At 53.6% G+C, this 13,210-nt stretch overlaps 2 protein-coding genes across 4 annotated transcripts in view; one reads left to right on the forward strand and one right to left on the reverse strand.

Moving 5' to 3' along the window:
• The window catches only part of ABL2 (ABL proto-oncogene 2, non-receptor tyrosine kinase), a 30,464-nt gene extending 24,488 nt beyond the window's left edge, over positions 1-5,976 (forward strand). For all 3 annotated transcript variants that reach the window (XM_015869684.3, XM_085512091.1, XM_015869680.3), the window contains exon 11: positions 577-5,976. In XM_015869684.3, coding sequence (XP_015725170.2) covers positions 577-2,264 — 1,688 coding nt within the window. In that variant the 3' untranslated portion in view covers positions 2,265-5,976. The remainder of the gene's footprint in view (positions 1-576) is intronic.
• On the reverse strand, positions 5,755-13,135 carry TOR3A (torsin family 3 member A). The gene is made up of 8 exons (XM_085512102.1): positions 12,346-13,135; positions 12,004-12,183; positions 11,098-11,584; positions 10,693-10,806; positions 10,006-10,271; positions 9,653-9,825; positions 7,902-8,026; positions 5,755-7,633 (listed from the first exon to the last, which is right to left on the reverse strand). The coding sequence occupies exons 3-8, from the start codon at positions 11,369-11,371 to the stop codon at positions 7,383-7,385; spliced, it is 1,203 nt and encodes a 400-aa protein (XP_085368228.1). The 5' UTR covers positions 11,372-11,584; positions 12,004-12,183; positions 12,346-13,135; the 3' UTR covers positions 5,755-7,382.
• Between the last annotated feature and the right edge of the window lie 75 nt (positions 13,136-13,210).

Genomic DNA, 13,210 nt, shown 5'->3' on the forward strand with positions numbered 1-13,210 from the left:
TCTGCTCTCAGGACATGAAGCAGTTCTGTGGCATACGTGTATGTGGGGATTCAGCTTTCTTCAGCTTTTCATAAGCAGGCACTCAAGTGAACTCCATCCAGCCAAAGTATTCCAGGCTGGTGCTTTGAGCAGCTGTGTCTTGAGGGCTGTTTGCAGCATCCTTTCAGTACATCCCATTGCATTTCTTTCTTTAAAATTCAATTTAACTGTATTTTAAAGATAACGACTTTCAAACTGAAATTGACAATTCAGCATGAGATTTTCCCTTATACCTTGTAGTGTCTGGGGAAGGAGAAAAGAACTGCAGCAAGGGGGTAAGAAACTGAGAGAAAAGAGCAGCTTCACTTCCTCCTGACCTTCTCCTAATCTGCCTCCCCAGACAACAGCCAGGTCACACATGTACAATGTTAAAGAAATCAAAAGCAGACCAGCGCAGAAATACAAGTGCCACCTTCCTCTCTCAGTCTTTCTCTGCAGATCCCGTGTAAAGGGAATGTTGGGCCCTTAGAGCCTGCTGCAGGACAGGGAGGTGGAAATGGAAATGGATTTTGTGGATTCATTCTTGTTTCTTCCTAGGTTTCATCAGAAGCACACAGCCAACAAGCGGGTCTCCCGCGCTGCCTCACAAGCAGAGGGACAAGTCACCCAGCAGCCTGCTGGAGGATGCCAAAGAGACCACTTTCACCAGGGACAGGAAAGGTGGCTTCTTCAGCTCCTTCATGAAGAAGAGGAATGCTCCCACGCCTCCCAAGCGCAGTAGCTCCTTCCGGGAGATGGAGAATCAGCCCCACAAGAAATACGAGTTAACGGGTAATTTTTCATCTGTTGCTTCCTTGCAGCACGTGGATGGGTTCGCTTTTGCTCCCACGCAGCAGGACACAAACCTGGCACCACCCAAGTGCTACGGTGGGAGCTTTGTGCAGAGGACCTTCTACAACGATGATGGCACTGGTACCAGCAGTGGTGGGGGTGTGAGCACTGGTGGTGGGTGGTCTGGCATCACAGGTTTCTTTACACCGCGCTTGATTAAAAAGACACTGGGTCTACGACCAGGAAAGCCCACTGGCAATGAGGAAGCATCGAAGCCTTTTCCAAGGTCAAACTCTACTTCTTCCATGTCCTCAGGGCTTCCAGAGCAGGATAGGATGGCAATGACCCTTCCCAGAAATTCCCAGAGGTCAAAAATCCAGCTGGAACGGACAGTATCCACCTCCTCTCAGCCTGATGAGAGCACAGGGAGGGCAAACGACCTGCTGCCCAAAAGGTTTGAAGAAGGTTCCGCTTTGACCAGAGAAAGACCAAAAGCAAAACTCTTGGCAAGGGGTGCCACAGCTCTCCCTTTCCGAACCCCCTCCGGTTCAGAGGAAAAGGAGATGGCAGGGCTAGCAGCAACTCCTAAAAGCAAAGAAAAAAACAGCGTCCCACGGCAAGGGGCCCTCGAGGATGGCGAGAGAGCGGGGTGGTCCTCTCCGGTAAAGGCTGCAGCAATACTTCCAACCACTCATAACCACAAAGTGCCAGTCCTAATCTCACCCACTCTGAAACACACTCCAGCAGATGTGCAGCTTATTGGCACAGACTCTCAGGGTAATAAATTTAAGCTCTTATCTGAGCATCAGGTCACTTCTTCTGGCGACAGGGACCGGCCCAGACGGGTAAAACCAAAGTGTGCTCCGCCTCCACCACCAGTGACGAGGCTCCTCCAGCAGCCGGCTGCCTGCTCGGATGCAGCAGAAGAGCTAAGCAACGCGGCAGGAGCGCAGCACGAGTCAAGTGAAGGGAGCAAGAAGGCAGCAGCAGCAGCACCTGTCGGTGGGAAATCTGGGAGGCCCGCGATGCCTCCGCCTCAAGTGCCTCTGTCGTCATCTTCCACCTCCCCAGTGAAAATGGCCAATGGCACAGCTGGTGCAAAGGTAGCGTTAAGAAAGACCAAACAGGCAACCGAGAAAATCCCAGCAGACAAAATCAGCAAGGAAGCGTTGCTGGAGTGCGCCGACCTCCTCTCGAGTGCCATCGCTGAGCCCACACCAAACAGCCAGCTGGTGGACACAGGGCATCAGCTGTTGGATTACTGCTCAGGCTACGTGGACTGCATTCCGCATACACGCAACAAATTTGCCTTCCGGGAAGCCGTGAGCAAACTGGAACTCAGCCTGCAGGAACTGCAGGTGTCCTCAACAGCTGCTGGCATCCCTGGGGCAAACCCCGTCCTTAATAACTTATTGTCGTGCGTCCAAGAAATCAGCGATGTGGTGCAAAGGTAGCTACTGTCAATCTGGGTAAGAGAAATACACCCGGGGTGGGGTGGGGGGGGCTTTTTTCTGTACTGATGCTTTCAAAAGGAAAGACTGATACTTGAGTATGTGAAGTACCTCAGATCACTGAGTTCTCACGTTTACAAGTTCATCTCAGAAAACGGGGATGGAGAGGGTAGATTCAAGCTGTAAGGGGCAGAACATCGACTATTTGTCCCTACCTTGCCGGTCTGGTCCGCTTGGTGTGGCAAGGCGAGGAAGATCCTTGCTCCTCCCTTTGAGAGGCAGGAGAATCGATGGCAGGTTCTCGCTCTGGGAAGGACGGTCTGGCAGCCGGAATGCTGGAGTGGCTGCTGGCCCCGTGGCTGTACAGACGCACCCCACCAGCACTAACACATGCTTCTGGGCTCCTGACAAGGTGAGGAAGGGCCCCGGGGCTCTGCTGGTACCAGCTGCTGAGCGGTCCTGGCTGGGCAGCTCTGAAGGAGCAGGCTGCGTGCAGCTGGGGGCAGGTCTAATGCACTGACAGTATTCAGAGCTGCTGGAGGTGGATGCACTAGCCTCAGTGGCTTTACTTCCACAGTGCTGTTGCTGCTGTAATGAGAACTGCAAAATTAGTTAATATATGAAATTATCCCTTTTCCCTCCTGTCCACCACATCTTCCACATGTTCTCGTCTTCATTGTAGCTGAGGCATCAGGAATGCTGGGCAGACTTACCACTGGAATTACCCCCTTCCCACCACACTGCCTTCACTCAGTCGATTCCTATTTCTAGTGGTGTAGCATGAGTGCTGCTCGATGGTCATTGGTTGTGAGTAGTTTGGGGCTCTTGCACAACTTGCCAGTGTTAATGGGATGGGGTGGGGTGTTGCTTTTGGTTTTTTTAAAGGCTCTACGTTGTTTTTAACTTGTTACCAAGTCAGCTCCCCAGTTCAGGTTCAGCACCTTGAGGCCCATGGCAGGTCAGGCAGAACCTGTGCCACCAGCAGCCCCTGGCTGCAACGTGCTGACCTTCAGCAGGCAGGGCTGGAGCCGGGAGAAAGAACAGCCGGCCTGCTTGCAGGTGACACTGCACAGCCACATCACAGCCCTTGCTGGGACTTGTTGCTCTCGCTTACCAGTCTTGCAGGCTTCCACCGTCCGGGGCTGTGGAGGTGACTGGGTATGTCCACACATGAGTCACGACCATCCTGTTTTAGTTTATGTTTTGACAACTGGACCAGAATCTCCTGCTGTGTGAGCTGCGTTCTGCCTGGAACGTGACAGAGGCGTCAGGGCTGTGCCTGGGAAGCTCCCATGGAGCGCAGTGCTGGCAGTCCCAGAAGGCAGGCGGCCACGGGGCTGGGCTCCTTCCATCCTGGTGCTGTTGGTTGTTGTGGCCTCAGAAAGCTGCTGTGCATGTGCACGGTGTGCTGAGAGCTTAAGGACTGGCGAGTACAGAGACCTCAACTACTTGTTGGTTAGAGAAGAAGCAAACAGGCCTGATAACCTGCATCCAAATACCCATTACCCTGCATGCTGCTGCTCACTTCACACTGTTTGTGATGATAGAGGATCTGGCTTGCTTTGCACCTTAAATCTTTGATTTTATTGTTTTTGCTAAAATGCTTTTTTTGTTGTTGTTTTTTTTTTAACTTGTTTTTAAAGCGTGACTGTGCTGCTTTTAGGTTGAGTGTTTAGAGTTGAGCCGGGGCACAGGTGTGAATTGAGATGGTTGGCACTCAGGCATCCTTTGTTTGCATACAGGCATCACCCTGTTGGTGCTCAGCAGCAGGATGGGCCTCTTGTGTGCTTCACTGTCAAACCACATGAAATAACGAATAAAACCCCAACCCTTCCACCCCAGCTTGTCCTGGATCTCCACCTGCAGCTCCCTGGGGCACTGACCCAGCAGGGAGGCAGAGCACCTACCAGTTCTCTTGTAGACTTTACCAAGGGCTGCTGTGGTTTACCTTACCTGCTCCAGTCATCTCTATTGAACGTGTGCATCGCTGCACAGCAGACTGGCTGCCTTTGGAAAGCTGACCCATAAAGGGACAAAATCTCAAGGCACTGCTTCACGTTGCCTTCTTAACAGTCAGGAGGAGTGGAAGGGATTGGGAGCTCCCTTGGTGTCAGAGGGGCTGGTCCTGTTTGCCCTGCAGACAATCGTGTGGGTTCATCGCTGTCGTGCTCTCAGCCCAGTCAAAACCGACTGGAACTGAAGCAGTTATTCTCAGGGGAAAGGTATTTTAACCAGAACATTTGACAAGTGTTCTTCCAGTTCTGCTGAGTATTTTAAAAGAAGCTTTTTTTACGTGTATTATTTCCTGAATATCGGTCTTCCAGAAAAGCTCCCACAGAAGTGATAGAATAGCAAACGGTTCCTGGAGTTTCTAATTATCACAACAGACCCCTTCCAACTCTTTCATACCCTACTTAAGGAACAAACCATGCCCAGCACAGGGCTGCCTGCCCTCCCCGTGCTCGCTTTCTGCCTGCTGCCTGTTTTCTCCTCCCATACAGAGATAGTTGGCAGGACACATCTGTGGGCAGTCAGAAGAGGCAGAATTCACCTGCTCTCCCAGGATCACACACAGCTGAGGCAGCTCCTCCACAGGTCCTTTCCCTCTTCTAGATTTGCCTTTCTGCTCAGCCTTAAAGGTCTCAACCGTAGCAGCTTCTCTGCTTTCAGCTTTGCTCACAGTCTGTGTCAGGTACTGTATGGATGGCAAAGCCCCGTCGTTACTTCTTCCAACGAAGAGCATCTCTTGCTCCACGCTGTGTGGATGAGACAACCTCCTCTTGTATTTCCTTTCTTCTCCGCTGTCACAAGGCCTCGTGTGGTGAAGATGCAGCTGGGCTCTCACTTGCATTACTGCAGCCTCAAATTGAAGGCAGTCATCTTTGCAGCAGGGTGGCAGACCATAGTGCTGCGAGCTCAGAGCCCAGAGCAAGGCAGCGTGGGGCATTTCTCTCCCTACCTCCCATGGGAGCAGCTCTCTGCACTGTACACCCTTCTTAACCCTGGGCACAGCAGTGCATGTGGCAGCGCACACAACTGGTTTGTACTTCTCACCAGTGCTGGCAGGGCTGAATTAAGAGCTTTGGTCTTAGGATTGCATCAAACCTCAGAGCTGGGATAGCAGAGCTGAGCAGAGCAGCACTCCTGACGCAGGACACGGGGCTGTTCTCTCTGTTCCTTGTGCTCACAGAGGAGGCTTCTGAGCACTGCTGGCCCAGTGTCAGCAGGAGCAGCTGGTGCAGATGGGCCGTGGGCACTGGGGTTCTCTCAGGCCTGGAGTGGAGAACAAACCCTCAGCTCATCCCCTGGTGGTAGGAAGTGGCAGCTCCTGGGACGTATCTGCAGTGCCTGTGGGATGCCTGTACCAAAGGAGGTCATCTTCCCAGCACGGTGTGGAGCCCACTCGGCATGGCACAGTGTGGGTATCAGTACTGAGCTCACAGAGGGCAGGAATGGATGAAATGAAACACGTTAATCACCAATCACTCGACAGTGTTGTCAACTGTTTTGTTTTTAATTGTTATTGTAATATATTTTGGTTGTTTTTCTAATTTAATTCTCTCACTATCGTCTGACTGTGAACTGCGAACAGTGTTAAACTTGATGTAAATAGGGCCCTCGGAAGGGCCTCTTTGCCTGTCGTTCCACAAAGTTTTGCCAATTTGCATTTTGTTTTAAATAAAGGTTGCAATATTTTATTGGCAAAAAAACACAACCCCTTGCCTAGACATTGCTTTATTTTCTGTTTAAAGCACATTTGAACCCACACTGTGCTCACCCAAAGCCAGTTACTTAAAAAGCTACAGACCTCACGCTGGCTTACACAAGTGACCAAGCAGATCAGCTGGTTGTAAAGCAGAGCCTGGACTGTGCTGTTCTGTCCGCACTGAAGAGCTGCCTTCCCTCGGACACCTCTGTGCTGTTTCTAGGACTGATGAGTGTGATCAAACAACCATCCATGAGCCTGATAAAAGTAGACATAACACTTAGGTCCGGCCTTGAGACAGCAGCCAGGCTTAAGCTAACTTAGTACAGAGAGAAGAAGATGAGCAGCTGGCTCAGCTCCCTGCCTTGGATCACACAATCAGATTAGATCTGCACCTCAGAGGCTGCAGAGCAGTGCTCAGCCTGTCCCTGCAGTGGTGCTGCTCAGCACTGGCACTGCTGAGAGGTTCCAGGCTTAAAATAGATCAAAGGTCTGCACATGAGGAAGCCGAGCCGTCCTTGGCAGCTGCTGATTCACCTCGATGTGCAGCAGCTGTGTTGGAAGGGAGTTTTGACCTACAGGTCACAAAGCGATTCCTGTATCACTGTTGAAATATTTTGGTCCTGCCCTAACATTCTTATCACCTGGCAAGTACCCAGACAGCAAACAGCTCCTTGGTGTAGTAATGCTGATACCAGCCAAAACCCCACAGCATACTGGGGGGAAAAGAAAAAAAACCATCTTATTCCAGCTCTGAAAACCAGAATTCAATTGCAACCTGTTCTTTCACCCACTGTCCTCCTCAGCTGCCCTTTGCCCATGTCCGTCTCTCTCCAAACCAGGTCCTGCAATGCAGTAAATGTGCTCTTCACCAAATGGCTGAGAAGTGATTTCAGCAGGAGCTCACCTTGTCCCACAGCTGCTTCCACGGAACAAAAGACCAAGAGAGGGGAGGGAAGGTCACTCCAGAGCAAAAGGCTGTAGATTTAACATCTCATTTAACATCTACACTGGTAGAGATGAAGCAGTTGTTTTCTGTATGTGACTGAGGAAGCTGTGGACTGGATCAGTCTGGCCTGGGCCCTCGCTAAGTAGAAACAAACTGATGATACCCCCACTCACATGAAACTAAGTAAGCACCTGTCAGCACAACCAAACTTCTGCTTCAGGGTGGAAAGAGGGAGTGAGAAACACCATGTGGTCTTAAAAACCCAGCTGAGCTCATCCTGCTGGCACTCCAACCCTGAGGCTGGGCAGGATGCGCTGCCTTCCCTGTAAGCAGCCCTTGGGGTAACATGGAGTTCAGTTTCTGCCCCTGTGCAGGGGGTGATCTGCTTGCCTGACCTCGTGCAAGGAGAGCAGCTCCTGGTGTACGGAATCACCTTCACCAGGGATGATGCAGTCCCACCTGGTGTTCAAGGAAGGAAGTAATTGATGCGCTGTGATACAGATTTACAGCCCTGTGCAGAGAAAAGCTTCTCCTCTTTGGGGACAAACACCATCATACTGGCAACCTCATCCAGGGCTGCCTCTGTGTAGGGAAGTCCACGGGCCAGGAAGGCATCCCGTGCACAGAGCTTCACGTGGTGGTACTCCAGAGGCAGGAATGGCACGAAGAAATCAACAAGGTTCTCTTCAAGGAGGTGGCTGCGGGCATAACCGTTCTCTGCAGCAAAAAGCAAGACAAGGCAAGCTTCACACACCTGAGAGTTAGCACCTCTAGGGCTGAAAGGGAGCAAGAATGACCCAGCTCCTCCTCCCATGTGCCTTGCTGCCATGCTCACTGGGCTGAGCTACGTGGAAGGAGGAAAAGGTCCATTAACACTTTTCCAGATGTTCCCACAGCACTAATCTCCTCGTAAGAAAGTCCCAGCCTGGTGCTCAGGGCAGGTTTGTGACTGGGCAGGCTGCCTGCTGCAGCACCCGGCTCCTACCTGCAAGCTGCAGCATCTCCAGCCGCAGCCGCTGCTCCAGGAGCTCCATGGGGATCTCCTCCCGTGCCCGTCCAGCTCGCAAGAAGTCCAGGGTGACCTCGTTGATGGCACTGCCACCAATATTGCTGCAGACAGAAGAGAAGTCACTTCACCATGCTGCCGGCCTGAACTGCGCAGAGCTGCCAGCAGCCTCCTCTATAGGCAGAGCTCAGCAGTTCTGTTTACATCAAAGCAATCACTGTGCCCAGTCAGCACCTGAAACATTCATGCAGATTAATGCTGTTCTAAAGGAATCTATACAGCTATCTCCCATCTTGCCAGCCCAGGCCTGGAGCAGCTGCTTGCTCTCCCAGGTGGGGCCAGGAGCCAACAAAACCCGTGTTTCTGTCAGTACCCTGCCCTGTCTGGGAAGCCACTGACCCCTCAGGTGACACTTGGCTCCACAGCAAACGCTCAGTGAGCCACTGCCAAGTCCAGGCCAGAGGGCAGAGTACGTGGCAGGAGTCCCTTGAGAAGAAAAGGGCCGGGACAGGGACCTTGCCTGGTGGGGGATGCAGGGTGCAGGCAGCCATTGAGGCTCCCAGGGCAGCCCCACACCTCAGAAGGCAGCTCTTGGTCTGAGCACCGTCACACCAGGGGGCTGGTGATGCTGGGAACCAGCTGGGGTTGCCCAGAGATGTGGAGGAAGCCTTACCCTTAGGGACACTTAAGGTCAGGACGGATGGGAACCTGAGCACCTGATTGAGCTGTAGGCATCCCTGTTCACTGCGAGGGAGTTGGGTCAGACAATCTTTAAAGGTCCCTTCCAACACAAGTGATTCTGTGATTCTGTGTGGAGGACCTGGGTCTCATACATATCTTTCCCCATGTGTCAGAGAGTCCAGACCCATTCCACAGATGGAGAGGAGGTAAAACAAAGAAGCCATCACCACCTTCCCAGCACAGCTCATACCCATCCTGCGCCCACCACCCAGGCCCAGCCACAGCTGCAAATCCAGGCCACGTCCAGACAAGGCCTGGGCCAGAGCCAGCCATGCAACAGCAGGTCTGTGTCACACTGCCACCAGGCATGATGAAACCCCCCCAGCACTGAGTACACACTGCTGCAGTTCAAGACGCCCTGCTCCCTGTGTTTGGTGGCACAAAGGGGCTGACGTGGGCTCTGGGGCTGTGCAGCATGCCAGGTAGGTGGACCAGGGCAGCTCCACACAGATGGCAGCATGTCTACCCTGCCCAGACTGCACAGGACACATTGGGTCACCCCTGCAGCACCAGGTCCAGAGTCAGCTCTTCTACGAGCAGAGAAGATTCTCTAGGGAACCACTGAGCTTGGAGGTCAGCACACTTGGCTGGATGGCATGAGATGGGGGTACAACTTCCCTTTCAGACAGAGGGAGGAACTGAATACAGTTTCCCCACGTACCAGGCCAGGCAAGTGGGACCTCTCCACATGGTACAGCCACATCCTGCAAGGACCTGCAGCCCTGGCTGTGCTCCCTGCAGTGCAGAATCTCCCTGCCCAGCCATGCAAGGTGCAGGATGACACCACACTATCTCTGAACCTCACTGGTGTCCAGGCACCAGCTCAGCGAGGTCTCAGCTCAGCAGCAACAAGGAAAGCAGGATAAGGAGGCAGCCACCCCTTGGAAGAGCTGGGCATCTCTTCCCCCACCTCTGCATTCCAAGCCCCTCATATCACACTCTTTCAGGGCCTTTGTCCCTCCCCATGTCTTTGGAAGCCCAGAAATTACCTGAGGAAGAGGAAGATGGATCTCCGATTATCTTGCTGGCCCTTGTCAGAGCGAGCCATGAAGGGCTTGATGACATCCAGGAGGCCGAAATGAAGTTTCTCTGCCTCATCGAAGATGAACAGCGACTGCTGGCAGTGCTGCATAGTCTCACGTATCTGCTTCTCCAGCTGAACCTGCAGAACAGCAGGCAGCAGTGAGGTGCCCAGCACCAGGAGATGGCACGAGGACTGGGCCTACCCCAGAGCCCTGCTCCACTCACAAACCCAAAGCACGACACAGTGCAGCTGGTATGAAAAGCCAGCTCCATCCCAGCCAGACCCAGTACACCAGGACACCGCCCCAGCAGCTCTCACCTTGTAGGAGTCCACGTAGTTGTGGTGGGGGAAGTGGAAGAGCGCGATGAACACCCTGACACACTCACTCCTCAGCCCATCCCGGTACAGGTGAGCAGCCACCATGCGGGCCACAAAGTTCTTCCCTGTGCCGGACCAGCCGTGGAAGGAGAGGACCAGCGCCTTCTGTGGCTGTGGGCTCTGCAGGAACCCTCGCACCGCCCGGATGACAACTTCTTTGGCCAAGTGCTGCCCGTGGAGCTGCTCGTGGAGATCCAGTTCCAGCCCTGGAGGAAACACATCAAATGCTCAGCCCTAACCTTAAGCCCAGTTGCTGCTGCTGGGAGCACGAGAAGATGCTGCACAGCACCAAGCTCACAGAGTCCTGCTGGTGGGACTCGTGTCCAAGAGGAGCCTTGAGCTGGCATTATTGGTGCAGGGTTAACAAGGCAGGATACCCTGCTCATATCTGCCACTGACTGCAAAAAGACACAGATCTTCCACTGGCTCCTTTTTCCCTTTGGAAACTGGAGGAAGCCTTTGATGACCACACAGGGCACTGAAGCCCCGATGCTCTCCGTAGTGTTTCCTGAGCTCCATGTACCACCCAGAGAAGCAGAACTTGGCTCAACCTCTCCTCCCCGCAGCAATGCCTTCTATGCACATCACTTGCTAACATGGGCTTTCAAAGGAGCCAGCAGCACCCACCTGTGACGTTGTTGATGATCCTGCAGTCTCCTGTCTCGCAGCACTTGCCAAAGCTGCAGTACCAGGTAGAGAGGATCTCCAGGTAATCCTGGCCCACCAGAGGCAAACTCCAGCCTGCAAAGGTGGGAGAAGAGACAAACCTCATTCTTGCACTGTGCACCGGCACCCAGGTGCTCCCAATTTAACTGCCACCCTTCCATGGAGCAGGGCAGCAGATGGGGAGAGGGATAACGAGCTGCAGCTGGCTGCAAGGCAGACGGGTTTACCGGGACAGAGCGAGGGTGGGCACAGCGCGCTGCCCAGCACAGTGCGTGCTGAGCAACGGGGAGTCCCTTCCCACTGAGCCCGTAGGAGTTCAGGGTGCAGACCCAACTAACAGTAGACACAAGAGAGGAAGGCTCTTACCTGGCCCGGGGCTGCTCTTTTCCTCCTTCCCGCAGCCCTCCTGCCACACCTTGCAAGCCAGGTACTGCCAGTACTGCTTGGAGAGAGCTCCCACGGTTCGCAGCTGCTTCTTCACCGCCTCGTACCTCGCTCTGCCCCACGGTGCCGGCTCCGTCTGACGCTCCGGCGGCCCCCGCTGCTTCCCACGGCTCCCCAGCCCCGCGGAGCCCCCCAGCAGCAGCAGCAGGAGGCAGCAGAGCGGCCCCAGGCAGGGCAGCAGCGCGCCCCGACCCATGGCCGCGCGGTGCCTGCGCCCTGCCGGGCTGTGCGCCCTCCGTGCGGAGCTGTGAGCTCACTTCCTGCAGCCGAGCAATACGCGGAGCGGGAGCTCGGCAGCCCAACTCGGGCAGGACGGGCTGCCCCGCTGGGCCGGGCACGGCTCCTCCTCCGGCAGCACGCAGCAAAACACGGCCCCGCGGGTGGCCGCTCCGCGAACAGCACAGCGAGGCTGTGGGAGGAAAGCACACAACCACCATGAAATCGTGTCAGAGAACGGCAGGACGACCCACTACCACCAACAACCCGTTTGCTTCAGCAAGCTGCAAAAGCAACGAGCTGCACAGGGCAGCTGTGGGCTGAACGCCTTAGGGCTGCCTGCTCTCACTAAAGCACAAGACTCCGGGAGCTCAAGCAAAGCCTGGGGTTGGTTTTGGGAGGACATGGTAGAGGGAGGGCACAGTTCTGTCCTCTAAAGGAGGAGCAGTCAGTGCTGTCGTGCCAGGTGCATAAATGCAGCTGTGGGGGACATGAGAAGCAGATCAGCCACCTGTAACTTTGCATTCTAGCCCACGCTGTGCCCACTGCTGGGTCACTGTAAGGAACTAACGACTACATGAGTTGGTGAGCATCAGGACGCCCACAACTTACCCCAACCCAGACGAGGCTGAGATGAGCTGCTTCACACATGGGTGGATGTCAAGCTTATCTCGAGTGCTCAGCAGAATGAAGTGGGTCCTGGACTGCAACGCACTCGTCCAGGTGATGGGGAGCAGGATTCCAGCACATGGAGCACATCTCCATCTACAGGTGGCTATAAATACTGCAGATCTGCGTCAGAAAGAGACTGTGTTGATTAATGTAATTGCTCCTGATAAGAGGTAATTTGTGAGGCTCAAACCTCAACACTGGTTACTGTAACTGACTCAGGCAGGAAGCGATGCCCAAGGACTGGATGGCAGCGTGCAGAAGGGGGGATGAACTGGCTCATACCTGGCTTGGGAAGCACAGCACGCAGCGCCCAGTGCAGCTTGATGGGACTCCTTTGCCTTGTCGGGGGTTGCTGTAGTACTGTTGGCCTTCAGCTGGTCTCACAGGAGGAAGACAGCTGCTGGGCTCTGCCCAGTCCCAGCATCACATTGAGATGTGTGACTTCTGGCCTCACTGCATGTTATTGCACAGCAGTGCTGGTGAGTGATGTCCATCTGATTAAAAATCCACCGTCTTGTGTCAAGCTGGGCCTTACGCTGCAGAGCATCTAAAGAGAATGGAAGAACAGCACTGCAGAAGGTAACTGTTTTACTACTACAAAAACAAGCTCGGATCCAGCTAGGTCAGTCCCTGTGCTCTGTGGGAACAGATCTTTGATAGCTGTTTATTTGCCCCATCTCATAACTGGGCCTTAATAGGAGCTCAGGGAAGCCAACTGCAAATGCATGCCAATTTTATAGGCATCTGTTGCCAAATGAATACACTCCTTGCCCTGTACAACAAATCCAGCCTAGTGGGACACAACCAAGACATCGGCCTGGATGCTTGGCACAAGCAGGGCACTGGAATGCATTTTCTAAAGCAAAAAGCAAAAAAACCCCATTTTCTCTCCAAACAGCATTTAAGCTGAGGTATGTTTTGTTCAGCAGCGCTTTGGAACACTTCTTAAGCACAACCTGCCTTTACCAGCTCATCCAACCAAGCTGCTACATACAGCTCCACTCTTGAAAATACACTCCTGGAATAAACGCCACTGATAAGCATCAGTGAAGGAATAACCATGAAACACCAGCAGCAAAACAATCCAAACATTCAACTCGGTACATGCAGGAATGAGGGGAGGGAGGAGGGCTGGGAGAGAGACTTA

This window comes from Coturnix japonica, chromosome 11, assembly GCF_054131305.1.
Source record: "Coturnix japonica strain WE chromosome 11, WE-NBRP24, whole genome shotgun sequence".
In the NCBI taxonomy this organism is placed as follows: domain Eukaryota; kingdom Metazoa; phylum Chordata; class Aves; order Galliformes; family Phasianidae; genus Coturnix; species Coturnix japonica.